Source organism: Palaemon carinicauda, chromosome 10, assembly GCF_036898095.1.
Source record: "Palaemon carinicauda isolate YSFRI2023 chromosome 10, ASM3689809v2, whole genome shotgun sequence".
NCBI classification, from domain to species: domain Eukaryota; kingdom Metazoa; phylum Arthropoda; class Malacostraca; order Decapoda; family Palaemonidae; genus Palaemon; species Palaemon carinicauda.
This window is the reverse complement of record NC_090734.1, coordinates 74,349,671-74,366,942: the sequence shown is the minus strand read 5'-3', so window position 1 is coordinate 74,366,942 and position 17,272 is coordinate 74,349,671. Positions and strand designations below refer to the sequence as shown.

At 42.7% G+C, this 17,272-nt stretch overlaps 1 protein-coding gene across 26 annotated transcripts in view; it reads left to right on the top strand.

Annotated features, from left to right (window-relative positions):
- Positions 1–17,272, top strand: part of LOC137648632 (protein tramtrack, alpha isoform-like) — a 363,704-nt gene that overhangs the window by 119,851 nt on the left and 226,581 nt on the right. The window contains exon 5 of one of the 26 annotated variants that reach the window (XM_068381614.1): positions 3,680–4,406. The exons of 24 other annotated variants lie outside the window; for them this stretch is intronic. In XM_068381614.1, coding sequence (XP_068237715.1) covers positions 3,680–3,916 — 237 coding nt within the window. In that variant the 3' untranslated portion in view covers positions 3,917–4,406. Of the gene's footprint in view, positions 1–2,962; positions 3,648–3,679; positions 4,407–17,272 lie in introns of those variants that run through there. One more of the 26 variants, XM_068381585.1, reaches the window with a different exon arrangement.

Below are 17,272 nucleotides of genomic sequence, written 5' to 3'. Positions count from 1 at the left end.
CCTAGATTGGTCACATCTAGACCTATATGCATTCCCCCCATTCAAGATTGTCAACAAGGTACTGCAGAAGTTCGCCTCTCACGAAGGAACAAGGTTGACGTTAGTTGCTCCCCTCTGGCCCGTGAGAGAATGGTTCACCGAGGTACTTCGATGGCTAGTGGACGTTCCCAGAACGCTTCCTCTAAGGGTGGACCTTCTACGTCAGCCACAGGTAAAGAAGGTACACCAAGGCCTCCACGCTCTTCGTCTGACTGCCTTCAGACTATCGAAAGACTCTCGAGAGCTAGAGGCTTTTCGAAGGAGGCAGCCAGGGCGATTGCTAGAGCAAGGAGGACATCCACCCTTAGAGTCTACCAATCGAAGTGGGAAGTCTTCCGAAACTGGTGCAAGTCAGTATCTGTATCCTCGACCAGTACCTCTGTAACTCAAATAGCTGACTTCCTTTTATACCTGAGGAAAGAACGATCTCTTTCAGCTCCCACTATCAAGGGTTACAGAAGCATGTTGGCATCAGTCTTCCGTCACAGAGGCTTAGATCTTTCCAACAATAAAGATCTACAGGACCTCCTTAAGTCTTTTGAGACCACGAAGGAGCGTCGTTTGGCTACACCTGGTTGGAATTTAGACGTGGTACTAAGATTCCTCATGTCAGAAAGGTTCGAGCCGCTGCAATCAGCCTCATTTAAAGATCTCACCTTAAAGACTCTTTTCCTGGTTTGCTTAGCCACAGCTAAAAGAGTCAGTGAGATTCACGCCTTCAGCAGGAACATCGGATTTTCATCTGAAACGGCTACATGTTCTCTACAACTTGGTTTTCTAGCCAAAAACGAGCTACCTTCTCGTCCTTGGCCGAAATCGTTCGATATTCCAAGCCTATCGAATATGGTTGGAAATGAACTAGAAAGAGTCTTATGCCCTGTGAGAGCTCTTAAGTTCTATCTAAGACGAACTAAACCTTTACGAGGACAGTCAGAAGCTTTATGGTGTTCAGTTAAGAAACCATCTTTGCCTCTGTCAAAGAATGCTTTATCCTATTTTATCAGACTGTTAATACGAGAAGCTCATTCACATCTGAGTGAGGAAGACCAAGCTTTGCTGAAGGTAAGGACACATGAAGTTAGAGCTGTCGCAACTTCAGTGGCCTTTAAACAAAATAGATCTCTGCGAAGTATAATGGACGCAACCTATTGGAGAAGCAAGTCAGTGTTCGCGTCTTTTTATCTTAAGGATGTCCAGTCTCTTTACGAGGACTGCTACACTCTGGGACCATTCGTGCAGTAGTGGGTGAGGGCTCAACCACTACAATCCCCTTATTCCATAACCGTTTTAATCTTTCTCTTGAAATGTTTTTTATTGTTGTTTTTGGGTTGTCCGGAAGGCTAAGAAGCCTTTCGCATCCTGGTTGATTTGGCGGGTGGTCAAATTCTTTTCTTGAGAAGCGCCTAGATTAGAGGTTTTGATGAGGTCCTGTGGTATGGGTTGCAACCCTTCATACTTCAGATCCTAGGAGTTGCTCAGCATCCTAAGAGGATCGCGAGGCTCCGTAAGGAAGACGTACTTAAAAAGGCAGAGTAATTGTTCAAGTCGACTTCCTTACCAGGTACCTATTTATTTTATTTTTGTTATTTTGATAACTTCTAAAATGAAATAAAAAATCCTTAGCTCATAATAATGTAAACACATATTGTTGGTCTCTACCCACCCCCCTGGGTGTGAATCAGCTATTATAATCACCGGCTAAGTTAAATATTGAAAAATGTTATTTTGATAATAAAATAAATTTTTGAATATACTTACCCGGTGATTATAAATTAAAGGACCCTCCCTTCCGCCCCAATAGAGACGCAGTGGACCGAGGAGAAAATTGAGTTCTTTGTTTACAATGAGTACTGGGTATCTGGACGACAGATGGCGCTGTTGAAGTACACCCCCTACCTGCATAGCGATCGCTGGCGGATTTTTTCCGTAGAGTTTTCTGTCGAGTAGCAGAGCTGCAGCTATTATAATCACCGGGTAAGTATATTCAAAAATTTATTTTATTATCAAAATAACATATTACTTTATGTTGAATCTAGCATAAGTATATTATATTAAACAGATGAAAGGATTCATTAATGGAATCAAACACTTATGGGGCTTGTCACCCTGCAATTGGTTGTCTGTAACCTTTTAAGAGAGTGATATGCCACTTTGCAGTTTTATGCAATTATAACAAATTAAAAGCAAGAATTATCAGCATGGTTTCACATTACAGTATCACTTTCCATGGCTAAAGTAGAGCTTGCCAATGAGGTGTACAGGTAAAAGAATTTTACCTTACGAACTTCTTTGTAAAACCCTGGAAACTACTGTAGTTATGAGATTGTCGTAGTAATTTATATTTTGAAGATTTTTTTTTACGTTTTCATTTTTTAGTATTTGGCCTTCTGTTCAAGTACACACACACACTCTCTCTCTCTCTCTCTCTCTCTCTCTCTCTCTCTCTCTCTCTCTCTCTCTCTCTCTCTCTCTCTCTCTCTCTCTCTCTCTCTCATTAGTCTAGGGAGTGGAACTATCTTTTTATGATTCTATAAAATTTTGTGAGTACACAAGTATTTCATAGTAATGAATGTATGTCTTACAGAGCTACAGTTGTCATTAATCACATATACTGTACATTTTCCTAACTGTAAAAAGATGTACAGAACAAGTTCCCTAAAGAACATTGATTGATCAAATAAAGAATCTCTCTCTCTCTCTCTCTCTCTCTCTCTCTCTCTCTCTCTCTCTCTCTCTCTCTTTCTCTCTCTCTCTCTCTCTCTTCTCTCTCTCTCTCTCTCTCTCTCTCTCTCTCTCTCTCTCTCTCTCTCTCTCTCTCTCTCTCTCTCTCTCTCTCTCTCTCTCTCATATGTTCATGTTATTGGTAAGGTAGAGAAAGAGTAAACCATACCAGGGGTTGTGACGCTGCCTTTGTGTCTTTCAGAGGCTGTCGTGGTGTAGTCCCCTGGTGAGGTGCTCTTCTTCTACATCTGCCCCTGGGAAGACACATTTTAATCAGCGCAGCAATCCAGCTCTTGGGACTGGGAGTAGTAGCAGTGCCTCTGCTTCTTCAGCAGAATTGGGTTCTCCCCTGACTTGCCCGGAATGTGGTAGAGAATTTCACGGTCTGAACAAAAAGTTCCTTTTAACACGCCATATGGTCACTCATACAGGTGAAAAGCCTTACCAATGTCCTCTCTGTTCGTACCGCGCTAATGTATCCAGTAACCTAACGCGACACTTGCGCACTGTACACACCCCTGGTGTTGTTCCTGGATCTTCCCCTATGATGACAAGTGCACCCACAGCTCTCATGACCAGTGAATCATGCCAAAATATGCATCAATCATCTCCCCCTATGTAATTAATAGTCCAGAAAGGAAAATGACTGTGCCCATACTTACATAGTCATTGTTTCACAAATCATTGAGATTTGTTTGAAGAATATAAAGATTATATTTTCTACAGAGGAATTGTATGATCATGTTTCTATATAAGCTCACAGTCTTGTTTAAAAGGGAGACATATCAAAATGATGTTTTCTCAAAGCAGAAGTACTTAAGCATAACACCCTTTGCCCTTGCAAGATCACTCACTTAGCACCTTTCATGAAGAGAATTAAGCTGTAGAAACCACCCTGATACTCGTTTTCCTTCAGCAGAGTGGAGCTTTTGTCAAGTCTCAGAGAGGGAAAGACCTTCTGTACTTCAAAGGCTACAAGCACAGGATTTGTCGGGAGGAACCTAGTGGACGAACAAGTTGGTGGCGATGTACCAAGAAAACCTGTCGCGGTCGTGCCATGCTAAGTGTCGAAGGAATCACTTTGGTGGTTCCGCACAATCACGACCCGCAGCCGCAGTCGTCTTATTCAGATTCTTACTGTCCAAATGTCTTGTAAGAAACCTCGTTCAGAATAAATTCTTAATGGTTTGAATCACTGATGTTCATTGGATATAAATATTGGATACAGTATTTAATCTGTACAGTGCATTGCAAGGTATTGAAGTTTCGAATGTTTCCCTAGTTTTTTTTTTATAAGGTATTTAGTTTTGAAATACTGTACAGTAGTCTTCATCAGATAAGTATTTTGGGGGTGATATATTTATTGTTTGTTAACACTGCAACAGTGTCCCTACTGAATGAAGAGTCTTTCTTTTATACTTGAAATTTGACAGTGAAAGGTATCAGTTTGTTAAATTTGAATACTTTTAAATGTCTTGTTTGAGACTTCAGATTGAGATATCAAAAGCTGAATATTTTTATTTATGATTATCTGTAGTACCATTGATTTGTTTTATATAAAAAATTTTGTCTTGATTTGAGGAAAAATATGGTTGTGAATAGAGTTATCTGTTATGTTTACTTGTTATAGAAAAGTGAATGTTCTATTATTTGTATTTATCAACCTACCTCTCTGATGCTTATAAAAGTCACTTTTTTTCACCTATATTTTAAGAATGTTTGGGTTATGAATTTTCTCTGGTGGGAAGGAAACTAAAAACAAGTTTGAAAGTGCCTGGTCATGGAAGCTTAAAGTGTTCAATACTGAGTGTCAGTGTTATGGAATATGGTCAGCTAGAAATTCAAATTTAAAATTTATTAAAGTTCAGAGAAATTTGCCAGTACAGTATTGGGATTGAATGTTATGTATGGCATCTCTACAATACTCGGATAGCCAATAACCTATAAGGGGAACTAGCTTTTGACTATAGTAAACAATAGACTCTGTATTTGTCTATAGATAGGCCCTAACATCTTTTTTCAATTCTGGTGATATATCTGCTACTGTCTTCACCCTAGATTCTGTAGGGTGATAAAGAACATCTACAGATCAATTGAGTCTTTCTAATTTAATACCCTCCATTGGCCATAGTACAGTACTGTATTGTTACAGATTTTCTCAAGATCTATAAATCCATGATACATCTTTGTTTATACATTGCATTTCTATATTTTCCTCCAAAAAATTCCCTTTCACTTTCATGTTGTGAACCCAACTCCACTATTGTTGATTATTAATTTTCTTAACTCTTCTTGTCAAGCCTAAAATATTTTCATAGTATGGATAGAAATATTTGCTACACAATATTTTACATAACAATATTTTTCATATTGCAGTACATCCACACTTGTATATACACCACATTATGATTTTTATTTTTATAATTTGACCACATCAATGGCTGGTTCATTTTTGCATTTACCAAATTGCTTTTTAATTCTGGTACTCCTATATCATCCTAATCCAGATTTCTCTAACAAGGCCCACATTACTTTCTTTCTGTATTCAAGTGATTTCTGAATTTCCTTCTTCAAATTTGGTGTACTGTGCTGTTTCTTTTATATACTTTGTCCCATTTGTTCCAGCGGCCATTTCATGATTCAGTACTTCAGGTTTCCTTTTTGTCATTTGCTTAGATTCTGCTTTAAACGGCATTTCTCTTACAAATGTTCCTCTTTGCTTATTTTGCAAAATAATTAATTTGTATTGCTAGATCTTATGATATGAATTTAATTAGAGTTGAAGATTTAATTAAAAATAAGGATTAAAAAGGAAAAACAAAGACTGCCATAGTTTTAATTAAAAGAATGCCAAGGACATACAGTACTAAGGAGAAGGGAAACTAACAGTCAGGGATATCTTTAGTTTATTATTTTGCTTTCTCAAGAAGTGCAGTTGTGAGAAGGTATAAACTTCTATTAAGGCATGCTACTTTCAAGAGGTTTTGTTTGGAAAAATCCCGATATTGACTAGTTATTTCCACAGTACTCGTGTTATTCTAACAATGCATTTTTTCCGGCCTCTACACTTGACTTGCCAGCGGTATTACACGAGTGGTAACCAATGGTTTACATATTAGATGGGAGTCAAGTTGACCTATAGGCACACAGAACGGGTCCACTAACTTGTCTGGAATTTTTTCAAGAAGGGTACTGGTCATGTAGCAGAAAAAGACTACTCGGCACAATAATTACAGTATACAGTACTTCTTGAACAAATTATGTAGTGTATGAGGTGCACTGTAGACATTACTTTAGGATCTTTGCATTCTTCATTTGGTCCCTGCTACACCCACATTTTAACATAATGTATACCCTTTTCATAGACTTCTTCCTTGTCTGTTGTCTCTTGGTGTCCAACCTCTTTAACTTTTACTTTATGGTGCAACAGCAGGGCTTTATCCCAGTTGTACTGCAGTGGTGAATGGCTTTCTCAGCCCCAATGCTTGGCCATATGACCCAAGTTTGTTTACGGTATCCATAATTCCACCATATCTCAACTGTCCTAATGAATAAAATGTATCAAGTGAGCCTAGGTTCCCAGTGGGAAACATTTGATAACATTTACCTTGAAAAAAGAAAGTCACTTGATATATTCTGGTGGAATAAAGAATACTCTCCATGAGCTTTGAAAATCAGATTATTTAAGGCTCATTTACACACTGCATCTATGACCAAATTCAAACTGGTTGTCAGTGCACTGTCTCAACTTTGTACTACATAGCAGCCACATGATTGGCTTACTACTCACTAGGCATCAGGTTATGTCCAGTCCAAGGTACTGTACGATATAGAGGTCACTGGTAGGAATTCATTGCTAATCATACACAGTTATACCTTGAGATACGAGTTTAATCCGTTCCGGGACCGAGCTCATATGTCAATTTGCTCGTATCTCAGATGAATTTTTCCCATGTAAAATAACTAGAAAAAAATTAATCCGTTCCCACCCTCTGAAAAAAATCCTAAAAACAGTATATTACAGTGGAAAAACATGTTTTTAATTGTTGTAATCAACATTCTACGCTAACAAAAAGGGATTTTGACAAAGGAAAAATATACCAGAGAAAGTTAAAGCATGGAATGCAGAGGTTACTACCCTCGCGCGAGCACCCCTAAGGGCGTCGTGTATAAAGACAGGGCATGTGAAAACCCCTATTCACAGGTCGTCTTCCATTTAGAGTAATCCTTCGTCAATATAAGTGGGGTGAGCCGACACAGCGGTCCTAACCATACCAACCTGAACCACCCTACCGACGCCTGACACCAGCGCCATCTGACATCCTTCTGTATGACTAATAATTGCTTGGAAAGGAAAGGGAAGGGAAAAACAGGGAAGGGTTTCACCAGGCGACACAGGTCTCTCCCCAGAAATAGATTTTTCCTTCGTCAAAATCCCTTTTCTGGGTCGACCTGTGTCGCCCGGTGAAAATATACAAGAGAATGCCTTCCAAGCCCATAAGTATCAATATCAAAAGGGGAATTAAAAACATCAAGTTTACTAAATGAAATGAAGTAAAGTAATACAACATAATCAAATTCCAAAAAAAGCTAAGTATCAAATTGGTAAAAATTAGGCATGAATACTTAAGAGTAAGACTATATACATTTCATAAACAAAACAACAAAAGAATGAACATCGTACAAATGACATTTACAGCAGATACTAGGGAAGCTAACCCAATCCACCGAGGTGAGAGGCATCGTGGTGAGAGTGGCAGGTAGGAGGGAGAAGAGAGTTGGACGGAATGGAAGAAAGAGAAAAGGTTATTCTGGGGAGATGACACTCCCAGCTGCAATAGTAGAAAATTTTAGGGCCTGTAAGTTCTTTAAATAGTGGCATTTAAAGACCATAGGAGATTTCCAACCTGTATACTTTTTAAGCTCATCAAAGTTTATGTTTTGAAAATAATTACTTGAGGTGGCTACTGCTCGGATATCATGTGCATGGGGGAAAGATTCCGGGTTAGCTTGCTTGATGAAGTAAAGTATTTGCTGTCTAATACCTTGAATGGAGATAGTACCTCCTTGTTCCCTGACGAACAAGGGACCGGATGAGCGTATGACAGATCTAGCTAAAAAGGGCCTAAGATTCACTACTGGACATAGAGAAGCATCATGTGGAAGAGAGATAATCTTCCAAGGAGACCATCTATTTTGAGGGTCTTCATTTTTAGCTAGGAAAGTTCTATCCGGGGAGAGTAGTACTTCTCCTGATGGTAGGAAATCTAGGTTTTCAGGATTACGGGAGAGAGCTGCTAATTCTGAAATTCTGGCACCTGAGGCCATGGCTGTAAGAAATAGGGTCTTTCTAAGAAGCGAAATGTATGAGCAGGATTCGTTATTGGTGTCTGATGCCAATTTCAAAATATCATTTAGAAACTATGAGACCTTTTGTGGACGGATAGAAGGTCTAAGCCTAGCACAGGCTTTAGGAATGGATGAAAAATAAGAATCTGCTAAGTTATTATTGAAGCCCACCTGAAAAATCTTTTTCAGGGCTGACTTAATCGTAGTGATAGTACTAGCGGCTAGGCCTTTTTCAAACAGACCTGAAAAACGAAATGGCCAAGTTAGGGGTCATTTGAACAACGTCTGAATTCTTTAAGAATTCCGCTAGTTTCTTAACAGCCGAATCATATTGCCTAAGCGTTGAGTCCATTTTGTCCAATTCAATGAAGAGGACATTGTCCGGATCGATATTTGCATCTCTATGGGCTGCAAATTTCATGAAATCCACAAAGTTAGGGTTTGCGCTATTCTTGAGGAAGCAGACAGAGTCTGAGTTTGGACTATTTGTGTCAACTTGGGGTGTGGAATCCGTAAGGGGCGGGGTTTCAGCTCTAGTAGGAGCGGAAACCAGTTGCTTTTGGGCCAGTTGGGAGTTACCATTGCTATTGTTCTTTTGAAGGAGCGAAGTTTGTGTAACACTTTCATCAGAAGATTCACTGGAGGGAACAGATGAATCTTCTGCCAAAGGTTCCAGTCTAGGGTTAATGCGTCCATGGCAAAGGCCTGAGGGTCCAGGTTGGGGGCTATGTAGCAAGGGAGTTTATGATTGAAGTTTGTTGCAAGTAACTCTACCTGGAGACCTGGAACCAGTCTGGATATCCACCGGAATGAGTTCATGTCTAGAGACCATTCTGATTCCAGTGGTTTGGTCCTGGATAGGGCGTCCGCTATAACGTTTTTTACTGCTGGCTGACAGGAACCAATTCCTTTTTGCTGCCAAGGTGAAAATCATTACCAGGATCTGATTCAATTTGGGTGATTTCGATCCCCCCCTGTTTATACAGTGGACTACTACTGAGTTGTCCGAGACTATTCTCACGTGACTTGTCTTGTGGTGGGATAACCGTTTCAAGGTTAGGAACACTGCCATGGCTTCCAACACATTTATGTGAAATTGTTTCATAATGAGGGACCAGGATCCCTGAAACATTTGGTGTTGAGAGTAGCCCCCCCAACCACTGAGTGACGCGTCTGTGTGAATCGTCACTTGGGTAGGGGGGAACTGCAGAGGAACTGACTTGGCTAGATTCTCTGGGTTTGACCATGGCCGGAGTCTCTTTATTAGTACCGAGGGGATCGTTGAGACTTCGTCTCTTAGATGTATTGTTGCTCTCTTCCTCCAAACTCGGTTGATGTCTTTGAGCTTGGCCTTTAGGAGGACGTCTGTTACTGAGGCAAATTGGAGTAGGCCGAGGATTCTCTGTAAAGATCGCCTTGTTATCTGTTTGTTTTTGATAAACCATTTTGTCGCTGATGCTATCTCTTTGACCTTCTTGGAAGGGAGAGATAGTTTGTGATCTGTTAGGTCCCAGTGAATACCCAGCCATTCGAACTGACTTGCTGGTTGTAGGCGGGATTTCTTTAGGTTTACCTGAAAGCCCAGGCTTTGCAGGAACCGGATCACTTTGGATGTCGCTGCGTGGCATTCCTGAACTGTTTTCGCCCAAATGAGCCAATCGTCCAAATAAGCTACCAACATTATTCCTTGGTTCCGGAGTTGTTCTAATATTGTCTCCCCGAGTTTTGTAAATATTCTGGGAGCAATGTTGAGGCCGAAGGGCATCACTTTGAACGCATATGACTTTCTGCCTAGCCGGAAGCCTAGGTAGGGAGGGGGAGAAGTTTCTCGCTACCAGAACATGATAATAGGCGTTTGTAAGATATATGTAGGTGGTGACGGCCCCACGGGGAAGTAAGGTCCGTACCTGAGAGACAGTCAGCATACGGAACCTGTTGCAAAGAATGTAAGAATTCAGTTTGGACAGGTCCAGAACTACTCTCAAAGTGGGAGAATTCTTCTTTGGAACTGTGACCAGGCGTCCTTGGAATTTTAGTTTTCGTACCCTCTTTATTGCATTCTTCTTGAGGAGATCTTTGGTGTAATCTTCCAGAACTGGAGTGGGAGTCTGAAAAAAGTTCACTGGCGGAGGTGGAGACCTCTGTGACCACTTCCAGCCTAGACCTTTGGAGACTATACTGTGGGCCCAAGGACTGAAGGTCCATTGGTCTCGAAACCGGTATAGCCTCCCTCCTACCCGATCTGTCTCACTGATGGTGGGTTGGTTTGAACCCCTTACCTCCTCTTGCACCTCTGGCTCCGCCACGCTGACGGAACTGACTTCTACCTCTGTTGCCACCGGGCTGTCTAGGATATCCTCGAAAGGTCCCGGAGGCTTCGTAAGCTTGATTGAAAGCTGGAGAGGCCATCCATGTAGCCATGGCGGAAGAGTGTCCACCTTGAGGTGCAGGAACATTCATAAACTGCTGAGGCGGAGTTGTCTTTGATGTTGAGGGAGTTGAGGTCTGTGGAGGGATAGGGGACTGCCGATGCTGACCACGAACAGATTTGTAAGGAGAATAAAATCTCTGCTTCTTCTTTGGGTGTTGTTGTCTCATAATAGGGTCAAACTTGCATTTGGACGAGAGACCCCACCTAACCTGCAGGTTCTGGTTAGCTCTAGCAACTTCTTGGAGTACTTTATCCACTTCCTCCTTGGGGAACAGGTTTTTACCCCAACAGGAAGATCTAATAAGTCTATTGGGCTCGTGCCTAATAGACGCCTCTGCCAGGACATGTTTTCTGCAGTTTTTCCTTGCCGTCCAAAAATCGTGAAGGTCTATCTGGAAAGTCTGTAAGAGACCTTTCGCCAGAACCCTGAAAATCTGTTCCTCCTTGTAGAGGGAGGATACCAACTTCGCAGATGTAAGAGAGTTGATGGACCTAGCTAGCCTAGATCTCGCATCAGACTCCGTTTTCAACAAGTGATCTGGAAGTTTTGGAAGCCTTTCCGAAAAGAGGGAGGAAGCACACTCCGGATCCAGTTTGCCGACCGTGAAGGTTGACGGAGCATCCCGCCAAAATTCTCTAGAAGCCGGCATAAGGAGAGATGTAGAATCCGTCTCTTCAAGGGTTGGCATGGGAAGGTCCTCTGTAGCAGCCTGAATCGTTAATTCTGCTACCTTATCGGCAAGAGGAGAAGGGATGTCCTGGGGGGTCGTAAAAATGGTATACGAACCCTTATGAGGAGTTAGCTTAGAATTGGAACAGCCCCAGTCCGATAGGGTACGAGCCCAGACAGCTTGGGCTTGTTCCTTCGGAAAGATGACTGTCTCCTTCGGTACTTTATCCATCCTGACGAGAGCATTCTCCGTCAGGCGCACAAACCCATTAAAAGGAAACTGGAGGTCTTCTGGATAAAACTCCAGGTCCGATAGTGGACGAGTACCCAGTCCTTCTATGGTCAGAGTACCATCTAAGTATGGAGCATGTTGAGCGAACCGCCAAGGGTTGTTCTTGTCGAACGGCGGAAGCTTTGAGGCGTCAGGGATTGCAGCCGGAGCTGCTTGAGGTCCGGAGTGGAGCAGGCCCGCAATCATGTCCTTGAGGGGCTTTAGTTGCTCCGCCACTAAAGCCAATACTGACTGTGAGTCAGAGGAGGATTTCTGTTCCATCCTTTCATCCACCACTTCCCTGACCTTAGACAACAGCGTGTCTGTGAACAAGTCAGACTGACCATCTGGAGCTGACGACTTAGTTCTGGCGGACTTACTCCTCTGTCCTTTAGAAGGAGGAGGAGCCTTGGCAGCTAATACTGGGTCAGCGGAAGTGGAAGGTCCAGGGACCGGGGACAAGGATGGAGACGGGGCTGATTTTAATGATTTAGGTTTGGATGTTTTCTTGAGAGGCTTGACCTTAGGTCGGACCGATAGGGATCCTTCCCAAGGTGAAGCTGGGGGCTTATCAAAGCCTAGGAAAGAAGAGATAGATGAAGGAGTAGGAGAGAGAAAAGAGCCTGCCAAATCCTCTACACCACTAACCTGCTCATCCATCGGTTCAAGATGGATGTCTAACGAAGCCACGCTCCCCGACAACTGCTGTTCTTCTGGGGCCGGAGTCATCGCGGCCCGAATGGCCTCCATGACGGGAGTAGCGACCTCTCTGTCCACAGCCGCCAACGGAGATCCGGGGAAAAGACGGGAGGCCATATCTCCATCTAACAGATAAGGGCAGCCTTGAGGGGCGTTCCGTCCAAAGCCCGAGACCCACGTCTGGAGACTAGCCTTAGCCATCTTTAAGGAGTCCTCATCAGCCTGGTCATTTAGGAGGATAGAGGACAGCTCGAAACAGAGTGAGCAGGACTCCGGGAACCACACCATATAGGGTGACTGGCCTACCTCCAGGGCGAAGGAGATCGCACAGTGGGCATGGGATCGGCAGACGTCATGGCCCACCGGATCTGCGAAAGTTGCAGGGCAGCCTTTGAAGGCGCTGTGGACTTTCTGTAGAATAAAGATTATTATAAGTACACTGTCTCCTGTGAGTAGACTTAACTAACCTAAGGGAAGGTATGTAAGTAAATATTTGGCATGCATAAAACTAGATGTAGCTAAAGGCCAAAAAGGAACGGATGCACTACCTAGAATGTTGTGTAATAGGGTTCGAATTTTATTCCGTCGAGTACCGGAGGTCCGGGACGGGATGACTAACAAAATAATGATAATAATAAACAAATTCTAGTGCAAAAAACAATAAATTAACATGAATCAACTCCGTAGTACGCCGGAGGTCCGGTGACTACGGGAGAAAATGAAGCGGCCACACGGATAAATTTGTATCTCCGGTAAATCGTATGACAGAGATACCGGAGTCAACAGGGGAACTGTCAAAAAATCGGGAAACCGGACGAGGGGAGGTTCCCAGCCGTCGAGGAATCACCGGAGTAATAGGTATGTAATTGAGAATGACCAAATAGGGGTTGTCATGAAATAGAAAATAACGGAGTCGAAGCCCGGAGAAGTGCTGAGGGATCAACGAGGGGAGAAGCTCCCAGTCGTCGGGAAAGCACTGGAGGTACAAATAGTAGGTAAGAAAGTTAAAACGTGTTCCCTGCTCCCACGTATGCTAACGGAGGACCATGGCGGAGCTCCGGTGGTAAAACGTAATAACGTCCAGTCTCTTATATCCCCAGGCCGAAGCAGGGGAAGGGAGGGACAGGGGGAGGGGGAGGGGGAACATGAATGGTGGCTCGAGAGCAGGCCAAGGGAGACCTAACCTAGGATAGGGGCTGACTCTAACACGACAGGTCCGTAACACTAAAATAACTAAGCACTAGACTAACTAGATTGAGGTAAAGTAACCCACGAACACAGCAATAATAATAAAGTAATAAAAGAAATAAAGTGAGACGAAAGAGGGGGAGAAACCAGCCTCTTCCGGAGGAGGAAAACTAATTCCATACAAGTAATATTGAATAAAAAACCCGAAAAGCGGGGGGGAAACTCCAGCCTCTCTCTCTCGTTAGGGTTACTAAACTCGACCTAGTAAAAAACACAAACCCAAATAATATTAAAAACACATGTAAAATTAGACATGTCCGTTGTAGTACAAAGGACTCAGAAAAGGGGTCAGCGAAGAAGAGACGAAGGCGGCCGTGTAAAAGGAATCCATAAAAAATATAACAATGGAAGTAAAGAATACTGTCACGAAAAAATACCAAAACAATAATGGCCGAACGCTATTCTTCGCTAAAGCCACAAAAATCGGACTTGGAAGCGACATGTAAAAAGCAAAATAATCATAACAAGTAGGTTCCAGGGTTGAGGCCGTAACACTAAACCCCTAATGAAAATAAATAAACTAGATAGAACCTGAACATGAGTAAAATAAAATACCCGAATGCGATGTAAACAATGCATGAAGTAAACAAAGCGTTGAGGACGCAGTAATGGCTGCTCAGCCACAGACTGCACTAACAAAACACGCAAAACCGCAAGTTAAGGCGTGAATGCCAAGTCACTGATATTGCCAAAACAATCTAGGTTACTTAACATTGGTGCAGGAGGAAGGAGAGCTTCAGCCATGATGAAAAAAAGGTCCAAAACGAGCCAGAAAACACAGCACAGGCAAAAGGGTAGCGTCGCAACACGAGTCCAAAAAGAAGGATGTCAGATGGCGCTGGTGTCTGGCGTCGGTAGGGTGGTTCAGCTTGGTATGGTTAGGATCGCTGTGTCGGCTCACCCCACTTATATTGACGAAGGATTACTCTAAATGGAAGACGACCTGTGAATAGTGGTTTTCACACGCCCTTTCTTTATACACGACGCCCTTAGGGGTGCTCGCGCAAGGGTAGTAACCTCTGCATTCCATGCTTTAACTTTCTCTGGTATATTTGGATGTTATTTATATCAGAAAAGTGACAAGAAGAACCTTTTCACCGGGCGACACAGGTCGACCCAGAAATAACAAATACCTATGAACTGGTTATGATGCTCAATGAAATGTAACATTATTATGGAGTTCTTACGTTCGAGACAGACGGTAGCGGCTAACGGCGGTGTGTGCGGAGGAGGAGGAGGGAGAGAGGACGGGGAGAAAAGAGACTTGACGGCAACACGTTCGCTACGCAACACTTTTGTAGCACTACGTAACATAACCTTAACTTTGAATTTAACTTAAATGAAATTAGCAACTTTAAATTTAACTTAAATGAAATTAGCTTACTGTACACACACTTGAAAATTTAATGTTATTCATGCGTTACACTAATCTTAATTCTAATTTTGTTTTAATTTTAATTTTTTTACTTTTCTGCTTCCTGCTTGGCTCTTTATGCCTCACTTTCACCTGCACTTTTTGACTGGCTTTTTAAAAGGAACCTATCTAGGGATGTTTGCTTTTGTCTCCCCTTCAAAATGTTGCAAAAATGATGCACGCAAGTGTTGTCACAATAGGCTAACGCACGACCACTCGCCAACTTATCCGGATGCCTCTTTCCCATAAAATTCGAAAACTCCTGCCACTTCGCTAACATGTCTTTGATTTCTCCCGAAAAAAGGCAGCCCTCGTCTTCCACATCCTCCTCCCTACTGAGTTCCTGCAACACCTCCGAATGTTGGAGCTCTTATCAATTCCTGTGTCGTGAGCCCTTCCTGATGCTCCTCAACAAGGTTGTTCACGTCTACCTCGTCTACCTCCAGACCCATGGAATTTCCAAGAGACACGATTTTATCCATCACAATAGGTTCGGGGTCATCAGGGTCTGTCGTATCGAACCCTTCAAAGTCCCTCTCAGCGACGGAAGCTGGCCACAATTTCTCCCATGCTGAATGAAGAGTTCGTCTTGTGACACCCTGCCATGCATCATCAATAATTTTTAAGTGATGGACAATATTGAAATGTTCCTTCCTAAATTCACGAAGGGTGAGATTGGTGTTGTCTGTGACATCGAAGGATTTCTGGAATAAATGCTTCGTGTACGGTTTTTTGAAGTTAGAAATAACTTGTTGGTCCATGGGCTGTAGGGGTGGCGTGGTGTTGGGCGGGAGATAAAGGACCTTGATGAACCTGAACTCCTCAAGAATGTCCTCTTTGAGACCAGGATGGTGACAGGGGCATTGTTGAGGACCAGGAGACATTTCATTGGCAGGTTTTTCTCCACCAAATATTTTTTGACTGCTGGGCCAAAGCAAAGATTAACCCATTCTGTGAAAAAATGCTGGGTAACCCAAGCCTTAGCATCACTTGCAATTTTTCTTTCAAGATCCTTTGGCTCTTGAAAGCACGTGGGTTTTCCGAGTGGTACACCAGCAGTGGTTTGACCTTACAGTCACCACTGGCATTGGCACACAAAGCTAGAGTTAACCGGTCCTTCATGGGTTTATGGCCCGGTAGTCTCTTCTCCTCTGCCGTGATGAAAGTCCTCCTGGGCATCTTCTAAAAAAGGCCAGTTTCATCGCGGTTGAAGACTTGTTGGGGGATGAAGCCATGTCGGGCGATAACCGAGGCAAAGGTTGTGACGAAGTCTGCCGCGGCTTTCAAGCCCGAACTTGCGTCTTCCCCATCCCTCACAACCGATTGTATCCCAGTCCGTTTTTTTAAATTATCCAGCCAGCCACGACTGGCTTTGAAGGTTTCTGCTGGCGTTGAAGTCTCCCCTCTCTCGGCTGCTTGCTTCCCTTTCAAGTCATCATAGATTCTGCTGGCCTTTTCACACATGATCGTCTCGGTCACGCTATCTCCCGCCAACTGTTTCTCCTTTATCCATAATAAAAGAAGCCTCTCCATCTTGTCATGAATATCACTACACAGCTTGGAAAGGATAGTTACTCCTTTGGAAGGCTTGGTGCTCTTTATAGCATCCTTCTGCTTGAGGATGTTACATATAGTTGATGTACTTCTCTCATATTGGCGCGCTAGCTCGGTCACTCTTACGCCACTCTCATGTTTTTCAATTATTTCAAGCTTCATCTCCATTATCATCAAACGCGTTTTCTTTTCACTACCCTTGTTTGCTCTCGCTTGCTTTGGACCCATTGCTAATTTAATTAATTCTGCACTGATTAACACAAAAAACACGTAAAAAAAGCAAACACTACGGCCGATGCTTGGAAATAACTTTACGCGCCGGAGATCCGACGGGAAAGACCGAGCGATGCTGTCCTGGTGAGCAGCCTCTCGCACACTCGGCCACCTGGCGGCCGCATAGGGAACTACCTCGTATCTCAAGTATTTTCTCGTATCTCAGGACAAAAATTTGCTCGGAACTCTCCTCGTATCTCAAATTTCTCGTATGTTGGGACACTCGTATCTCAAGGTATTACTGTACTGTAGACGACTTAAAAGGCTGTCAAACTTTATTGCAAGTATATATAATATTTATATAAAATTCTCCTGATTTTTATATGGCTTCTCTCTCTTTAACTGTTTACATGTGACGACTACCCTAGAATAAACATACTCCGTTTTCTTTCCTTGTAAAATCCCCTCCCCCCCCTTTTAGTAAGTATTGAGTCAATCTCGAAGTTGATGGCAAATATCAAGGTGTAGGTGCAACATAGTTCCTTTGTTTTTTAAGTTTACTCAGGATTTCAGTTGTTTAGGATGATTCAAGAAAGCTATGGTAAAAAGTAATTTTTTTTTATTTTATTGTTGAAATGAAATTTCCCTTGAAAGAATGCCAAG